The following is a 14,323-nucleotide window of genomic DNA, read 5'->3' as shown; positions in this document are numbered from 1 at the left end:
AATAATCCACCTATTTAACCCCAGCCGACTAACTGGACAATGATCAATAAACCAACTAACTGATACATCTCTGGACTGTGGGAGAAAACCTGAACACCGGGAAGAAACTCCCATGTTCACAGGAAGGACACCAAATGTTAACCCCAAGATGCAATAGCATTGCGCTACACTTCAATAGCAGTATCTTTATGTCTCTGCACAAACTTTACACTTAGCGCCCACTGAGCAAGCAGAAGATTTTATCTATTTCTTCAAACTAACGCAAGAAGCCAAATAAAATCAACAGGAAAATAAAGCCATCAAGTATCACAATGTTTATTATAGATACAAGTTACTGTATATAAAATCAGGCCATGTGAACAAGTAGTGAACACAATTTGATAAATTATGTAGGCTTCATTCTGTTACTGTCACACAAAAGGGGTCAAAGAAAAGTTAGTTCCAATAACCTCACCATTGTATTTTTTTCACCCCATCTTGACAAGCACTTTCAAGTCTTTTTACCAGGGCATGAACTGGTAAACAAGAGATTAAAGACTTGGGCATATGCTCAGGATGTAGGGTTTAAACAGAGTTAACCCTGGCATATGCCTTCGAACCCAATAGCGGAGGTAGAAAGACAGGCAAATTAATGTTACAGCTGCAACCCACTGATTACAGTTTCCAATTTATTTTGTTTCAAACAATCCAAAGGGAAAATAAATCAAATATTGCAACGACTCAAGTATTTTGCTGAGCAAAGTGCATTTCTACAGTGTATTGGTGTTGCTATTCAGTTTGTAAAAATCAACCAATGTAGAACAGCAGCCAACAGCATTGTCTTCATTATAACTACCGCTTGCACTCAGCAAATTTAGGGTTCAGTTATTGCATGCTATTCAAAGGTCATGAAGTTGCCTAAAAAAAGGTACTGTAATCTGAAGATTCAATGGTACACTACGCTTAAGACATACACTAAAAGATTATGCAGACGTTGAGGCATGAACATGCTCCTGCGCTAAATACTGCAACAGTGGAATGAATCTCTGCAGTGGTTGGCATGAACGGAGTTACAGCACAGCAACAGTATATTTGCACAATTTTAAGGCTTTGGCCGGTTTTCAGTCGCCATCTTCCTCCTCAGACTCTTCCTCCTCTGCAGTTTCTAGCCAGGTCAGCCACTGATTCACCTGTAGATCAGATGAAATGCAAGGTCAAAAATGCATCGTACCAGGAAACCGCTCGAGCCCTTGTTGAAAGCACATACCACTAAGAGCAAAAAAGTAATTCAGCCCATCAACTCTACTCTGACATTCTATCATGGCTGATTTATTATCCCCATTCTCCTGCCTTCTCTCCATAACCTTTGATGCCCTTGGCATCCACATCACCGAGGACCTCACATGGTCTGTACACACCAGCTGTGTTGTGAAAAAGGCACAACAGCACCTCTTTCACCTCAGATGGTTGAGGAAGTTTGGTGTGGGCCCCACAAATCCCAAGAACTTCCTATAGGGGCACAATTGAAAGTATCCTAACTGGCTGCATCACTGCCTGGTATGGGAACTGTACCTCCCTTAATCACAGGACCCTGCAGAGAGTGGTGCAGACAGCCCAGTGCATCTGCTGTTGTGAACTTCCCACTATTCAAGACATATACAAAGACAGATGTGAAAAAATCACCTAAGGATCATTGGAGACCCAAGCCACCCCAACCACAATCTATACCATCTGGGAAATGGTACTGCAGTATAAAAGCCAGAACCACCAGGCTCGGGGACAGCTTCTTCCACCAGGCCATCAGACTGATTAACTCACGCTGATTGAGTGCATTTCTGTTACACTGACTGTTCCATTTATTATAAATTACTGATTGCACACTGAGACAGACGTAACAAAGATTTTAATTCATGTGAAGGATGTAAAAAATAAAGTCAATTCAATTAATTAAAAACCCATCAAACTCTGCTTTAAATATACCCAATGACAGCCTCCACAGCCACCTGTGGCAATAATTCAACAGATTCACCACGCTCTGGCTAAAGAAATTCCTCATCTGTTCTAAGTGGAACACAGAACAGAAATATACAGCACAATACAGGATCGTCAGCCCACAATGTTGTGCTGAGCATGTAACCCACCACCACCATCGCCGGCAGTGCACTCCACATACCCACCACTCAGTGTGAACTTATTCCTCTGTACCAACTTCTAAAACTAAACACCCTTGTGTTAACCATTTCAGCCCAGGGAAAGAGCACTCTCTGGCTATCCTCATCATCTAATACACCTCTAAAGAGAAGCCAAGTTCACTTAACCTATTCTCATAAGGCATGCTCTCCAACATCCTTGTAAATCTCCTCTGCACTCTGTAGGATCCACATCCTTCCTGTAGTGAGGTGACCAGAACTGAGCACAATACTCCAAGTGGGGTCTGACCAGGGTCCTATATAGCTGCAACATTACCTCTCAACTCCTAAATTCAATTCCACAATTGATGAAGGCCAATGCACCATATGCATTCTTAACCATAGTCAACCTATGCAGCAACTTTGAGTGTCCTATGGACTCGGACCCCATGATCCCTCTGATCCTCCACACTGACAAGAGTCTTACCATTAATACTATATTCTGCCATCATATTTGACCTACCAAAATGAACCACTCCACACGTATCTGGGTTGAACTCCATCTGCCACTTCTCAGCCCAGTTTTGCATCCTATCAATGCCCCACTGTAACCTCTGACAGCCCTCTACACTATCCACAACACCTCCAACCTTTGAGTCATCAGTAAACTTGCTAACCCATCCCTTCACTTCCTCATCCAGGTCATTTATAAAAATCATGGAGAAGGGGTCCCAGAACAGTTCACTGAGGCACACCAGTGGTCCACACAGAATATGACCCGTCTACAACCACTCTTTGCCTCCTGTAGGCAAGCCAATTCTAGATCCACAAAGCAACGTCCCCTTGGATCCCATGCATCCTTACTTTCTCAATAAGCCTTGCATGAGGTACCTTATCAAATGCCTTGCTTAAATCCATATACACTACACCTACCAATCTATTTTCAAAGAGTTTACTCACATCAAAAAATTCAATCAGGCTCATAAGGCACGACCTACTTTTGACAAAGCCACGCTGACTATTCCTAATCATATTATGCCTCTCCAAATGTTCATAAATCCTGCCTCTCAGGATCTTCTCTATCAACTTACCAACCACAGAGTTAAGACTCACTGGTCTAATTTCCTGAGCTATCTCTACTCCCTTCCTTGAATAAGGGAACATCCATAACCTTTGAACTCCTCCAGAACCCCTCCTGTCCCCATTGATGATGCAAAGATTATCGCCAAAGGCTCAGCAATCTCATCCCTTGTCTCCCACAGTAGCCTGGGGTTTACCTCATCCGGTCCGGGTGACTTATCCAACTTGATGGTTTCCAATAGCACATCCTCTTCCTTAATATCTATATGCTCAAGCTTTTCAGTCTGCTGCAAGTCATCCCTATAATCGCCAAGATTCTTTTCCGTAGTGAACACTGAAGTAAAGTGATCATTAAGTACCTCTGCTATGTCCTCCGATTCTATACACTTTTCCACTGTCACAATTGATTGGTCCTATTCTCTCATGCCTTATCCTCTTGCTCTTCAAATGCTCGTAGAATGCCTTGGGGTTTTTCTTAATCCTGTCCACCAAAAGACCTTCTCATGGCCCAGTCTGGCTCTCCTAATTTCATTCTTAAGCTCCTTCCTACTAGCTTTATAATCTTCTCAATCTCTGAAACTTTCATAAAGCTCTTTTCTTCTTGACTAGATTTACAAGACAGCCTTTGTGAACCATGGTTCCTGTACCCTACCATCCTTTTCCTGTCTCACTGGAACGTATCCATACAAAGAACTCCACACAAATATCCCCTGAACATTTGCCACATTTCTTCTGTATGTTTCTGAGAACAACTGTTCCCAATTTTCTGCCTGGTTGCCTCATATTTCCCCTTACTCCAACTAAACACTTTCCTAACGTGTCTGTTCCTATCCCTCGCCAACGCTATGGCAAAGGAGGTAGAATTGTGATCACTATCTCCAGACTGCTCTCCCACTGAGACCTGACAATGTTCATTTCCCAATACCAGATCAAGTACTCTCTCTCCTCTTGTAGGCTAATCTACACATTGTGTCAAAAAACCTTCCTGAACACACCTAACGAACTCCACCCCATCTAAACCCCTCATTCTAGGGACATGCTAATTGATATCTGTGAAATTAAAATCTCCCACCACGACAACCCTGTTATTATTACACCTTTCCAGAATCTGCCTATCTGCTCCTTGATGTCCCCGTTACTACTTGTTGGTCTATAAAAAAAGCCAGTTTAGTTATTGACCCCTTCCTGTTCCTAACTTCCACTCACAGAGACTCCATAGACAATCCTTCCATGTCTTCCTCCTTTTCTGTAGCTGTGACACTATCTCTGATCAACAGTGCCATTGACCCACCTCCTTTGCCTCCCTCCATGTCCTTTCTGAACCCAGCACTTGAAGTAACCATTCCTGCCACTGAGCCATCCAAGTCTCTGTAATGGCTTTCTCTTTTTGTGAGCCAACTGCCTTTGCCATTTGGTTCCGACCACCTAGTAATCCTAGTTTAAACTCTCCCCAATAGCCTTAGCAAACCTCCTCACTAGAATATATGTCCCCCTGGGATTCAAGTGCAACCCATCCTTTTTGTACAGGTCACACCTGCCCCAATGATCCAGAAATCTGAATCCCTGTCCCCTGCTCCAATCCCTCAGCCACGCGTTTATCCTCCACCTCATCCATTCTTATACTCATTGTCATGTGGCACAGGCAGCAATCCCAAGACTTCTTCCTTTGTGATCCTGCTTCTCAACTTCCTTCCCAACTCCCTGTAGTCTGTTTTCAGGACCTCCTCCCTTTTCCTGCCTGTGTTGTTGGTACCAATATGTACCACAACCTCTGGCTGTTTTCCTTCCCACTTCAGGATATCACAGACACGATCAGAAACATCCCAGTCCCTGGCACCTGTGAGGCAAGCTAACATCCATGTTTCCCGCACTCACAGAATTGCCTGTCTGACCCCCTAACTATAGAGTCCCCTATCATCGTTGCCATCCTCTTCCTTTCTCTTCCCTTCTAAGTCACAGGGCCAGATTCTGTGCCAGAGGCACAGCCACAGTTGCTTCCCCCAAATAGGCTATCCCCCCTCAACAGTACTCAAACAGGAGTACTTACTGTTAAGGGGGACAGCTACAGGGGTACTCTCTAGCCTCTGACTCCTGCCCTTCCCTCTCCTGTTACCCACTTATGCTTCCCAAGGCCCCGGTGTGACTACCTGCCCCTCTCTGTAACTGCCTCACTCTCCCTGACCAGGCAAAGGGCATCAAGCTACATTCCCAGTTCCCCAACACGGTCTCCAAGCAGCTGCAGCTCAATGCACCTGGTACAGATGCGGTCATCTGGGAGTCTCCAGGACTTCCCACATCTGACACTGAGCACAGAACACCAGCCTCACACACATACATCCTGTCCATCTTCAGCACAGGCAGCCTACCTCGCCTTGGCCCATCATCGCCAAAGCCCCCCTACTCTGCTGCCCTCTCTTTAATGCTGTCTCCTTTTAAACTCTTCTCGCTGTTCTACCCGGCTGATATTCACGCACTCATGCAGTTGTGCCCCGATCAAACCCCTGAATTTATCTGGGTTGAGGTCAAGCTGCCACTTCTCAGCCCAGTTCTGCATTCTATTGATGTCCTGCTGTAACCTCGACAACCCTCTGGATTATCCACAACACTCTCAATCTTTGCGTCATCAGCAAAATTACTAATAACCCTTCTACATCCTCTTCCAGGTCATTTATAAAAATCACTAAGAGAAGGAATCCCAGAATAGATCTGGTACAAACACCCTTTTGTCAAGCCAATTCCAGATCCACAAAACAGTCTCCTTGGATCCCAAGGAAAGCCCTTTACAAAACAGTCCCTTGGAAAGCCTCCTTACTTTCTGAATTCACTGCTCTACCTCCATCAATGTGTTTTGCTACATTCTTAAAGAATTCAATCAGGCTCATAAGGCATGCCCTGCACTTGACAAAGCCCTGCTGACTATCCCTGATCAGATTACATCTCTCCTTTTGCTCATTAAATCCTGCCCCTCAAGATCTTCAACTTGCCCACCACTGAAGAAAGATAATTTCCTGGATTATCTCTACTCCCTTTCTTAAACAAGAGAACATTTGCAACACTCCAATATTTCTCCCGTCCCTATTGATCAATACCAGAGGCTCAGCAATCTCCACCCTCGCTTCCCATAATAGCCTGGGGTATATCTTGCCCAGTTCCAGCAACTCACCTAACTTAATGCTTTTTAAAAGCTCCAGCACACCCTCTATCCCAATGTCTATACACTCAAGCGCTCCAGTCCACTGCAACTCATCCCCACAGTTGCCAGTCCTTTTCCCTGGAAGCCAAAAAAAAAGGACCTCCTATTCTGAGGCTGTGCCCTGTGGTCCTAGACTCTCCCACTGCAAGAAATATCCTGATGGGAGAAGGGAGAATGCCCCAGATGCTACAAGGTGTAGAGAATCCATGAAGGACATTGGGTTCATTTAAAGTGGAGTTTTAAATATGTTTTATGGTGTTATGGTCCAACTAAGAGGAGGCTCACCACAAGAAGACAGCATTTGCAACTAGTTTGGGCATCCCAGCCACACTCACCCAAAGAACCAGCAAGCCACTCTGGCTTGAGACTTGAGAAAAAGTGAGGACTAATTTCAGTTACAAGCTACTGCTAGCTGATCATAACCATCCACTTGGGCTACACTGAGCAGTCAGTGAGATGCTGTGTAACACTGATTAACAGATGAGGAATTTCTCTTGTCAGATGGTATTAAACCTGTGGAACTCTATCACGGACATCCATGGAGTGAGTATATTTAAAAAGAAGGTTGATATGTTCTTGATCAGTAAGTGCATCAAAAATATGACAGAAGCCAGGAGAATAGAGTTGAGGGGGATAATATATCAGCCTCGATGGAATGCCGGAGAAGATGCGATGGGCTAAATGGCCGAATTCTGCTCCTACATCTTATTAAACAATGCAATACTTGCAAAAGATTCCAAAGCGACCCTTTCCTTACACTGCAAGAATGAAACATTAAATTGCTGAAGATCCTTCACAAGTGCAGGACTGTGCCGTTAAGTACAGACTCATTGTACGCAGCTCTGATAGGAATCAAATATTTCTGTTCAGGACTACTACAGCTGAAACCCAGTCACAGCCACGGACATTTCAGTAAGGAACATTCTTTTAAGACATCTAATGAACACCCATTCATTTCCTTTTCCCTTTTTACTCTAATTTTTAAAACATTTCTTATTGTCATTTTTATTAGTATGTATTATGCCACAAAAAAAATTCACAACATATGCCACTGGTATGAAACTTGATTTTGATTCAGCTCAAAAACTGATACATGTACACATGTAAATACCTGGAATAAAGCTTTGCCTTTTCCTGGAAATTCCTGGCTGATATCCTCTTTCCATGCTAAGAAGGCTTCCTCTTCAATTATTTCCATGTCATAAAAGTTCACAAAAAAGCGCAGTAACATACCTGTAATTGAAGCAGTATACTAGGTTAACAAAACTAACAGCCAACACCAGATTCTGCAGATACAACAGAAAATCTGGAGGAACCGAGGTCAGGCAGCACCTATGGAGGGGAATTAACAGTCAACGTTCCAGGACTGGTAAAGGGTTTAGATCATCCAGACCTCATCACGTTAAAATACCAATAGCATTATACTTCTACTTTTTAAATTTGTATCACAAGAGTGTGTGCATGTGCTTGTGTTTTGCACTGTATTGTGCACCTTGGTCCAGAAAAATGCCATTTCATCTGGTGGTATACACATGTACAGCTGAATGAAAATAAACTCAACCTGACCCTCGAGTTCCTCCAGCATCTTGTGTGCACTGCTCAAAGGTGCCCCAGCAGCTTAGCAGTTAGCACAACACCATTACAACTCAGGTGTTAGGAGTTCAATTCCGATGTCATCATTAAGGAGTCCCTGTACGTCCTCCACATGGTTGGGTTTTCCCTCAGAAGCTGCAGCTCCCCAAAGATGTACTGGGTAGTTAACTGCTCATGGTAAACTACCCCGTGATTAAGCTGGAGTTAAACCAGGGTTGATGGGGGTTGCTGGAGCAGCATGGCTCAAAGGGTCTAATCTGCACTGTATAGCTAAGTGAATAAACAATTTCAAGTTTCAAGACAGTATGACTGCCACTTTCAAAATGAACACAAGAAACAATCTGACAGAAAAAAGTGAAATCATAAAAGTCCAAAGCACAAACAAAACCAGTACACCAACATCACTGTCACTTCTGCTTATTCCCATCATAGACGAGAGAAACAAGAGAGAAGGAAGGCCAGAATGAACATGGAACCTACCTTTGGGGAAGTTATGAGTGTAGCAGTGCACCTGCAATGCATATAGGGCGCTAACCTGCAGCTCCGTGTGATCGTGCAGGAACTTCTGCATTACTGGCTTAAAAGACAGGAGCAGCTGCTTCTCAAGTTCCAACACATCCTTGGAAGGAACACCTGTTGGGTCAGCACTTTCAGCCGGGGCCATCTTCGAAATGTGTTGCAGGAAGCTGCAAGAATAGCAAACAGTTTATGCAAGGTCCTGTAAACACCAGAGCCAACTTGCATCCCTTTCATAACCTCAGAATTAGTACACTTGATTCTTATTCTCACTAAAGTTTAGAATAGGGGGAAGTGGGTCTCTTCTATCTTCTGCTTGAAGGGAGAAGGAAGTTTGAATATCATTTGATGGCTCTGGGACTACTCACTGGATTGAGCAGGGAGGTCTCACTGAAACCTATCAAACATTGAAAGGCCTAAATACAGTGGATGCGAAGACATTTCCTATAGAGGAAGAGTCTAAGTCAAGTCACTTTTATTGTCACTTCCACCATAACTAGTACAGTACATAGTAAAAATGAGACATTTTTCAGGACCATGGTGTTACATGACACAGTACAAAGAAACTAGACTGAACTACGAAAACTACAAAGTGCACAAAAACAGTGCAGGCATTACGGTAAATAATAAACAGGACAATAGGGCAAGGTGTCAGCCCAAGCTTTGAGTATTGAGGAGTCTGATAGCTTGGGGGAAGAAACTGTTACATAGTCTGGTCGTGAGAGCCCAAATGTTTCGGAGCCTTTTCCCAGACGGCAGGAGGGAGAAGAGTTTGTATGAGGGGTACATGGGGTCCTTCATAATGTTGTTTCCTTTGTGGATGCAGCATGTAGTGTAAAAGTCCCTGATGGCGGGAAGAGAGACCCCGATGATCTTCTCAGCTGACCTCACTATCCGCTGCAGGGTCTTGCGATTTGAGATGGTACAATTTCCGAACCATGCAGCTGCTCAGGATGCTCTCAATACAACCCCTGTAGAATGTGATGAGGATGGGGGGTAGGAGATGGACTGGAGGGCACAGCCTCAGAATAGAAGAGCATCCATTTAGAGCAGAGATGAGAAATATCTTTAGCCAGGGAATAACAAAAGCAAAAAGGGTAAGAGGACATGTTGGCCTTGTAATACTTATTTTTGGATGATAATGATTCGTCTATAGCATAACTATGGACACCGAGGGGCATATGGAACTCAGCCACACAGTTCAAGGATCTCCAGGACGTCTTGTGAACAAGATGAGACATAGATTAAATGTAAAGTCAAGACATTTCCTGGGCAGAAATGGCTAAAAGGGTGATCAAGTATTCTGGGATGTCACAGGTAGCTGTTTGTTTTAAATCAGTGGTGGGTGCATGGAGGTTCAGCCAGGGGTAGTGGTACATTTAGGGATATTTAAAGAGACATGGTTGACAGAAAAAGAGAGCTACGTGACAAAGAAGAGCTAGTTGATCTCAGACAGTAGGTTAAAAAGGTCTGCACAATACTGAGGGCCAAAGGATATGTATTGTGCTATACTATGTATATTCTAGGACCAGAATATGCAGTCTGGACTGACGAGTTATTTTCAAACAGGATCCCTGAAAACCAAGCCCCAAGGTAGCAAAGCAGCAGTACTTCAGAGAACAGAAGCTGTCTCCCTTCTTCCAAATGAAAAACAGCTGCTGCTTTCCTTTTAAGATGCGGGACTATTTACAATCTCCAGCATTGGCAGATGTACCTGGTCAAAAGAATGTTGACAAATCCTTTATCTGTGTGCAATTTGGGAGAAATGTTATCCTTGATCCACTTGTAAATGGCTTGAGGGGACGGGTCATTCTTAATTTGTTCTGCCAACTCCTTCTCCAATTTCAGTAGTGGGAACAAAAAACTGAGTCCTTTGCCTTCTAGTATCTCCAACATGCGATCCTTGTTCTGGTCAATTTCTGTAGATACAGAAACTTTATTTTTTAAAGTTAGACATACAGCACAGTAACAATTAACTTACTAACCAGTAGGTCTTTGTGGGAGGAACCCCACACAGAGAAAACACGCAGGAACTGAACCCGGTAAGTGGTGCTCCGCTAACCACTTACCACCCCATGAAAGCATTGCAAATCAACTGGGAAAAAGATCAGATCAAATCAACAAATCTGAGTCAGTCAGAAAATAGGTGAGCAACAGTGACTCAGAGGGAACACTGATGGTTGAAGAGCTGAGAAAGCAAGGACTGGAGGAGGGGAGAATAGGATAAAAGATCCAAGATAGGGAAGGAGATGAAGTGAAAGACTGCTGTAATGCAAGTAAAACAAAATGGCTTTCCAAACGGTGTTCAATACAAGATAAAGAAACAGAGAAGATGAGTACGGGCTCTACCGAGGTGACTGAAAACGTGATGGTAGGTTTACAGCACTTGCAAACAGAGCAGAGGTGTATGTGGTCAGTGGATCTACATCAAGAGTACTTCCAACCACACAAGCAGGTTCTGTAACCTCTGATGCAAGAAAGTTCAAGACATGGAAATTAGCCCAATTCTAAAGGAGGATGCATAGAAAAGCAGGATTTAAACCCGGAGTTAATGCCAGGTAAGTTTAAGATTACACCCAGCAAAAACTGGGAATCCACAACTGGAATTTTCACAATACGTTTCTGTGATAATAAAACTAATTCCAGTTCTTCATTCCAACACATTATCTGCAATGAAATGCCATCTTTCTATGCTCTTATGCATTAGCCACCACCCCAAAGGCTCACACCTTAATGACACTATCCCTCAGATTCACAAACCTGGTAGCATCTTCTGCATGTTGACTTTGCTCTGCTGAAAAAGGTCAGTCAACCACTCTCGATCCTTCAATTTGGCAAGCTGCTGTAGACAAAGAAGGAACAAGGGGAATTGGGTTCCATTCTCAAAGGGCTGGGCAAGTTCCAGAAGGGTCACAAGCTCTGAGATAACAGCACGCGCTGCGTACTGGGCCAAGTAAGATTTCACCAGCGGGATATCCCCCTCCAGCTTGGGGCACTGGTCCAATACATTCAAGAAAGCCTGAAAACAAAAAACAGACTCCATTAACAAGAAAATTACAAGGTAGCTCTGCCATTATCAATAATCACTTTACCTGGTTTAAAATTAGGACCATGAAACATAGGAGCAAAATCAGCCAAGTCTGCTCTGCTACTACATCATGGCTGACTTGATTATTCCTCTACCCCATTTTCCTGTAATCTTTGACATCCGAAATAAAACCAAGAACCCATCAACCGGTTTTCAACACACCCAATTACTTGGCCTCCACATTTGTCTATGGCAATGACTTCAAGATACACCACCCCCTGTTCTTGGACTCCCTCACAATAGGAAATATCTTCTCCAAGTCCACTGTATCTAGGACTTTCAATATTTGATAGGCTTCAATGAGATCCTCCGTCATTATAACTAAACTTCAACGAGTATAAGCCCAGATCCATCAAATGCTCCTCATACAGATGTATGACAACAGCTATAACACTATATTCTGTAAATGTCATTCAGCAGTGGACACCGAAAAGAATAAATCCAGCATGACAAATAACTCAACTTCTTATACTCCCAAATTACCTGCATGAAATTTTCACCCGTAACAAGGCCCTCCTGCCTGAGAGCATCTATTAAACTGCTGGCTTGTTCCTTGTCCTCATCTGAGCGATCGAGAGTGTACACAATCATCTTGCTCAACATTTCTGGCAGGAAAGGTTTTGGTGCCCTCATTTCCTTCACTCCATTAACAGCATCTTTAATGTTAACCTTTGTCAGATACTCTGTTAGGATAGTTTCCTGCAAAAAGAAAAAAATTGACCATTGTGAGAAACTAAAATGAAGCTTTAAAAAAAATCTTCACAGTGGTGTTCGAGGGTAGTAAGTTTTACTAGTAGAGGTTCAGACTGTCAAGGTGCATAACAATTGCAACTTTTAATATTGAAAGCAGCACTTCTGAATACGAAGGAAATATCATTTTAAGATGATTAGAGGGAAGCATGGGATGGGGGAGGTGAGAATGTCATGAGGCCTTCTGCTCGTCTGGATCTGTCAATGATATTATGTTGGCATGGTACGGAAAGCAAGCTGTTGCCATACAGCAGGACTCCACTCTCCTTGAAGTTGATAAATCTTAAGGAATTCCAGAGACAGATGCCGTTTAGCACCAGTAGCACTGCAGGAGTTGCCAGTCAGCATTGAACAGGACAGCGGCTTTACTCCTTCCGTCAGAGGCTATTTGAAAGACAGGCCATTGGGAGCATTTAATTAGTGGGGTATTCCCATTAGCACGCATTCTCTCCCCCCCCCCCCACCACCAGCTATGACAAGACAGATGATGTCAGAGGGAGCTGTTTTTTTAAAAAAATATATACACAGTGGTGGATGTGTGTACACTGACCAGGGTGGCGTTTAAGGCAGATACATTAGGGATATTTAAGAAACTAAGATGGGCATGTGAATAACAGAAAACTGGAGAGCTATGAAGGATTACATTGATCGCTGAGTAGGTTAAAAGGTCAGCACAACATGTGGGCTGAAAGGCCTGTACTGTTCTATGGATATGAACATTACTGTACTACAGACCCCATTTGGCCATGTCACTGAACCATTTATTCTATATGATCAAATCGGCTGAAGTACCAGAGAATTGTTACTATACAAATTAAACTGGCCCCTAAAACCACTGTAAGCCAGACAGTGAAGACTAATTGGATGTAGAACGTGACCAGATTATCTTACCTACTCAAGATACAATTCTCCCTAGCATCCCAATCTAAAAACTGTGAGGTCACTCACCGTCAGTTTAAGCAGTTCTTCTTTGGAAGGTGCTTTCTTGTTCTTCACAGGCTTCTCCTGAATCAAGGGTGGATTTGTTTTGAGACCTAGTTGAGGGGGCTGACAAGAAACAGATGTTACCACTCAATAGTGAAGCTACAATGTTAAATAGTTTAAAAATTAGAGAAATATTTGAAGGTCAAAATTTAAATCATTCCTCTCTAATGAGGAACTGCATCGAACTTGCAAAACAAAATTCACAACATCGAGCATTGTGCTTTTTCTTTGCAGCAAAGGAAGAGTGGTAACGAAGGAGGTTTACAAGATGTTACGAGACGAAGATTGAGCAGACAGGCAGAGACATTTTACCAGGGTGGGGGGGGGGGGCATTATTTTATGGAGGAAGTATAGAGGGAATGTCAGAGGCAGATTTCTTCAGTGGTGGTTGCAAAGAGCACACTGTCAGATTGGACAGCAGCAGATACATTAAGGATAGTTAAGACTCTTAAATGACAAAAAAATAGAGGGTCATGTAGGAGGGGAAGGTAGATTGACCTTAGAGAAGGTTATAAGATTGGCATAACGTTGAGGGCTTAATGTTCTAGATAATAAATCCTTATTTTGCCAAGACTGAGTTATAGTCTTGAGTTACAGGCTCTGGGCTTGTATTCACTAGAATCCAGAAGAATGAGGGGTGACCTCATTGAAACCTATTGAACAGTGAAAGGCCTTGATAGAATGGATGTGGAGAGGATGTTTCCTATGATGGGAGAGTCTAAGACCAGAGGGGACAGTCTCAGAATAGAGGGGCATCCTTTTAGAATGGAGATGAGGAAGAATTTCTTTATCCAGAGTGGTGTATCTGTGGAATTCTTTGCCACAGGCATCTGTGGAGGCCTCTATGTATATTTAAGGCTAAGTCTCTGGATGCATTCAAGAGAGAGTTAGATAGAGCTCTTATAGATAAGTGGGGTCAAGGGATATGGGGAGAGGGCAGGAATGAAGTACTGATTGTGTATGATCAGCCATGATCACAGTGAATGGCAGAGCTGACTAGAAGGGCTGAAT

At 43.2% G+C, this 14,323-nt stretch overlaps 1 protein-coding gene across 1 annotated transcript in view; it reads right to left on the bottom strand.

Moving 5' to 3' along the window:
- Nucleotides 1-299: 299 nt before the first annotated feature.
- LOC132397437 (eukaryotic translation initiation factor 4 gamma 2-like) overlaps nt 300-14,323 on the bottom strand; it is a gene marked incomplete at its 5' end in the record, with an annotated part of 32,198 nt that continues 18,174 nt past the window's right edge. Inside the window, 7 exon segments of the mRNA XM_059976230.1 lie at nt 300-1,169; nt 7,493-7,614; nt 8,455-8,660; nt 10,205-10,409; nt 11,251-11,509; nt 12,062-12,277; nt 13,277-13,375. Of these exon segments, the coding sequence (XP_059832213.1) occupies nt 1,101-1,169; nt 7,493-7,614; nt 8,455-8,660; nt 10,205-10,409; nt 11,251-11,509; nt 12,062-12,277; nt 13,277-13,375 (1,176 nt within the window).

This window comes from Hypanus sabinus, chromosome 7, assembly GCF_030144855.1.
Source record: "Hypanus sabinus isolate sHypSab1 chromosome 7, sHypSab1.hap1, whole genome shotgun sequence".
Taxonomy (NCBI): domain Eukaryota; kingdom Metazoa; phylum Chordata; class Chondrichthyes; order Myliobatiformes; family Dasyatidae; genus Hypanus; species Hypanus sabinus.
This window is presented reverse-complemented; position numbering and strand designations above follow the sequence as displayed.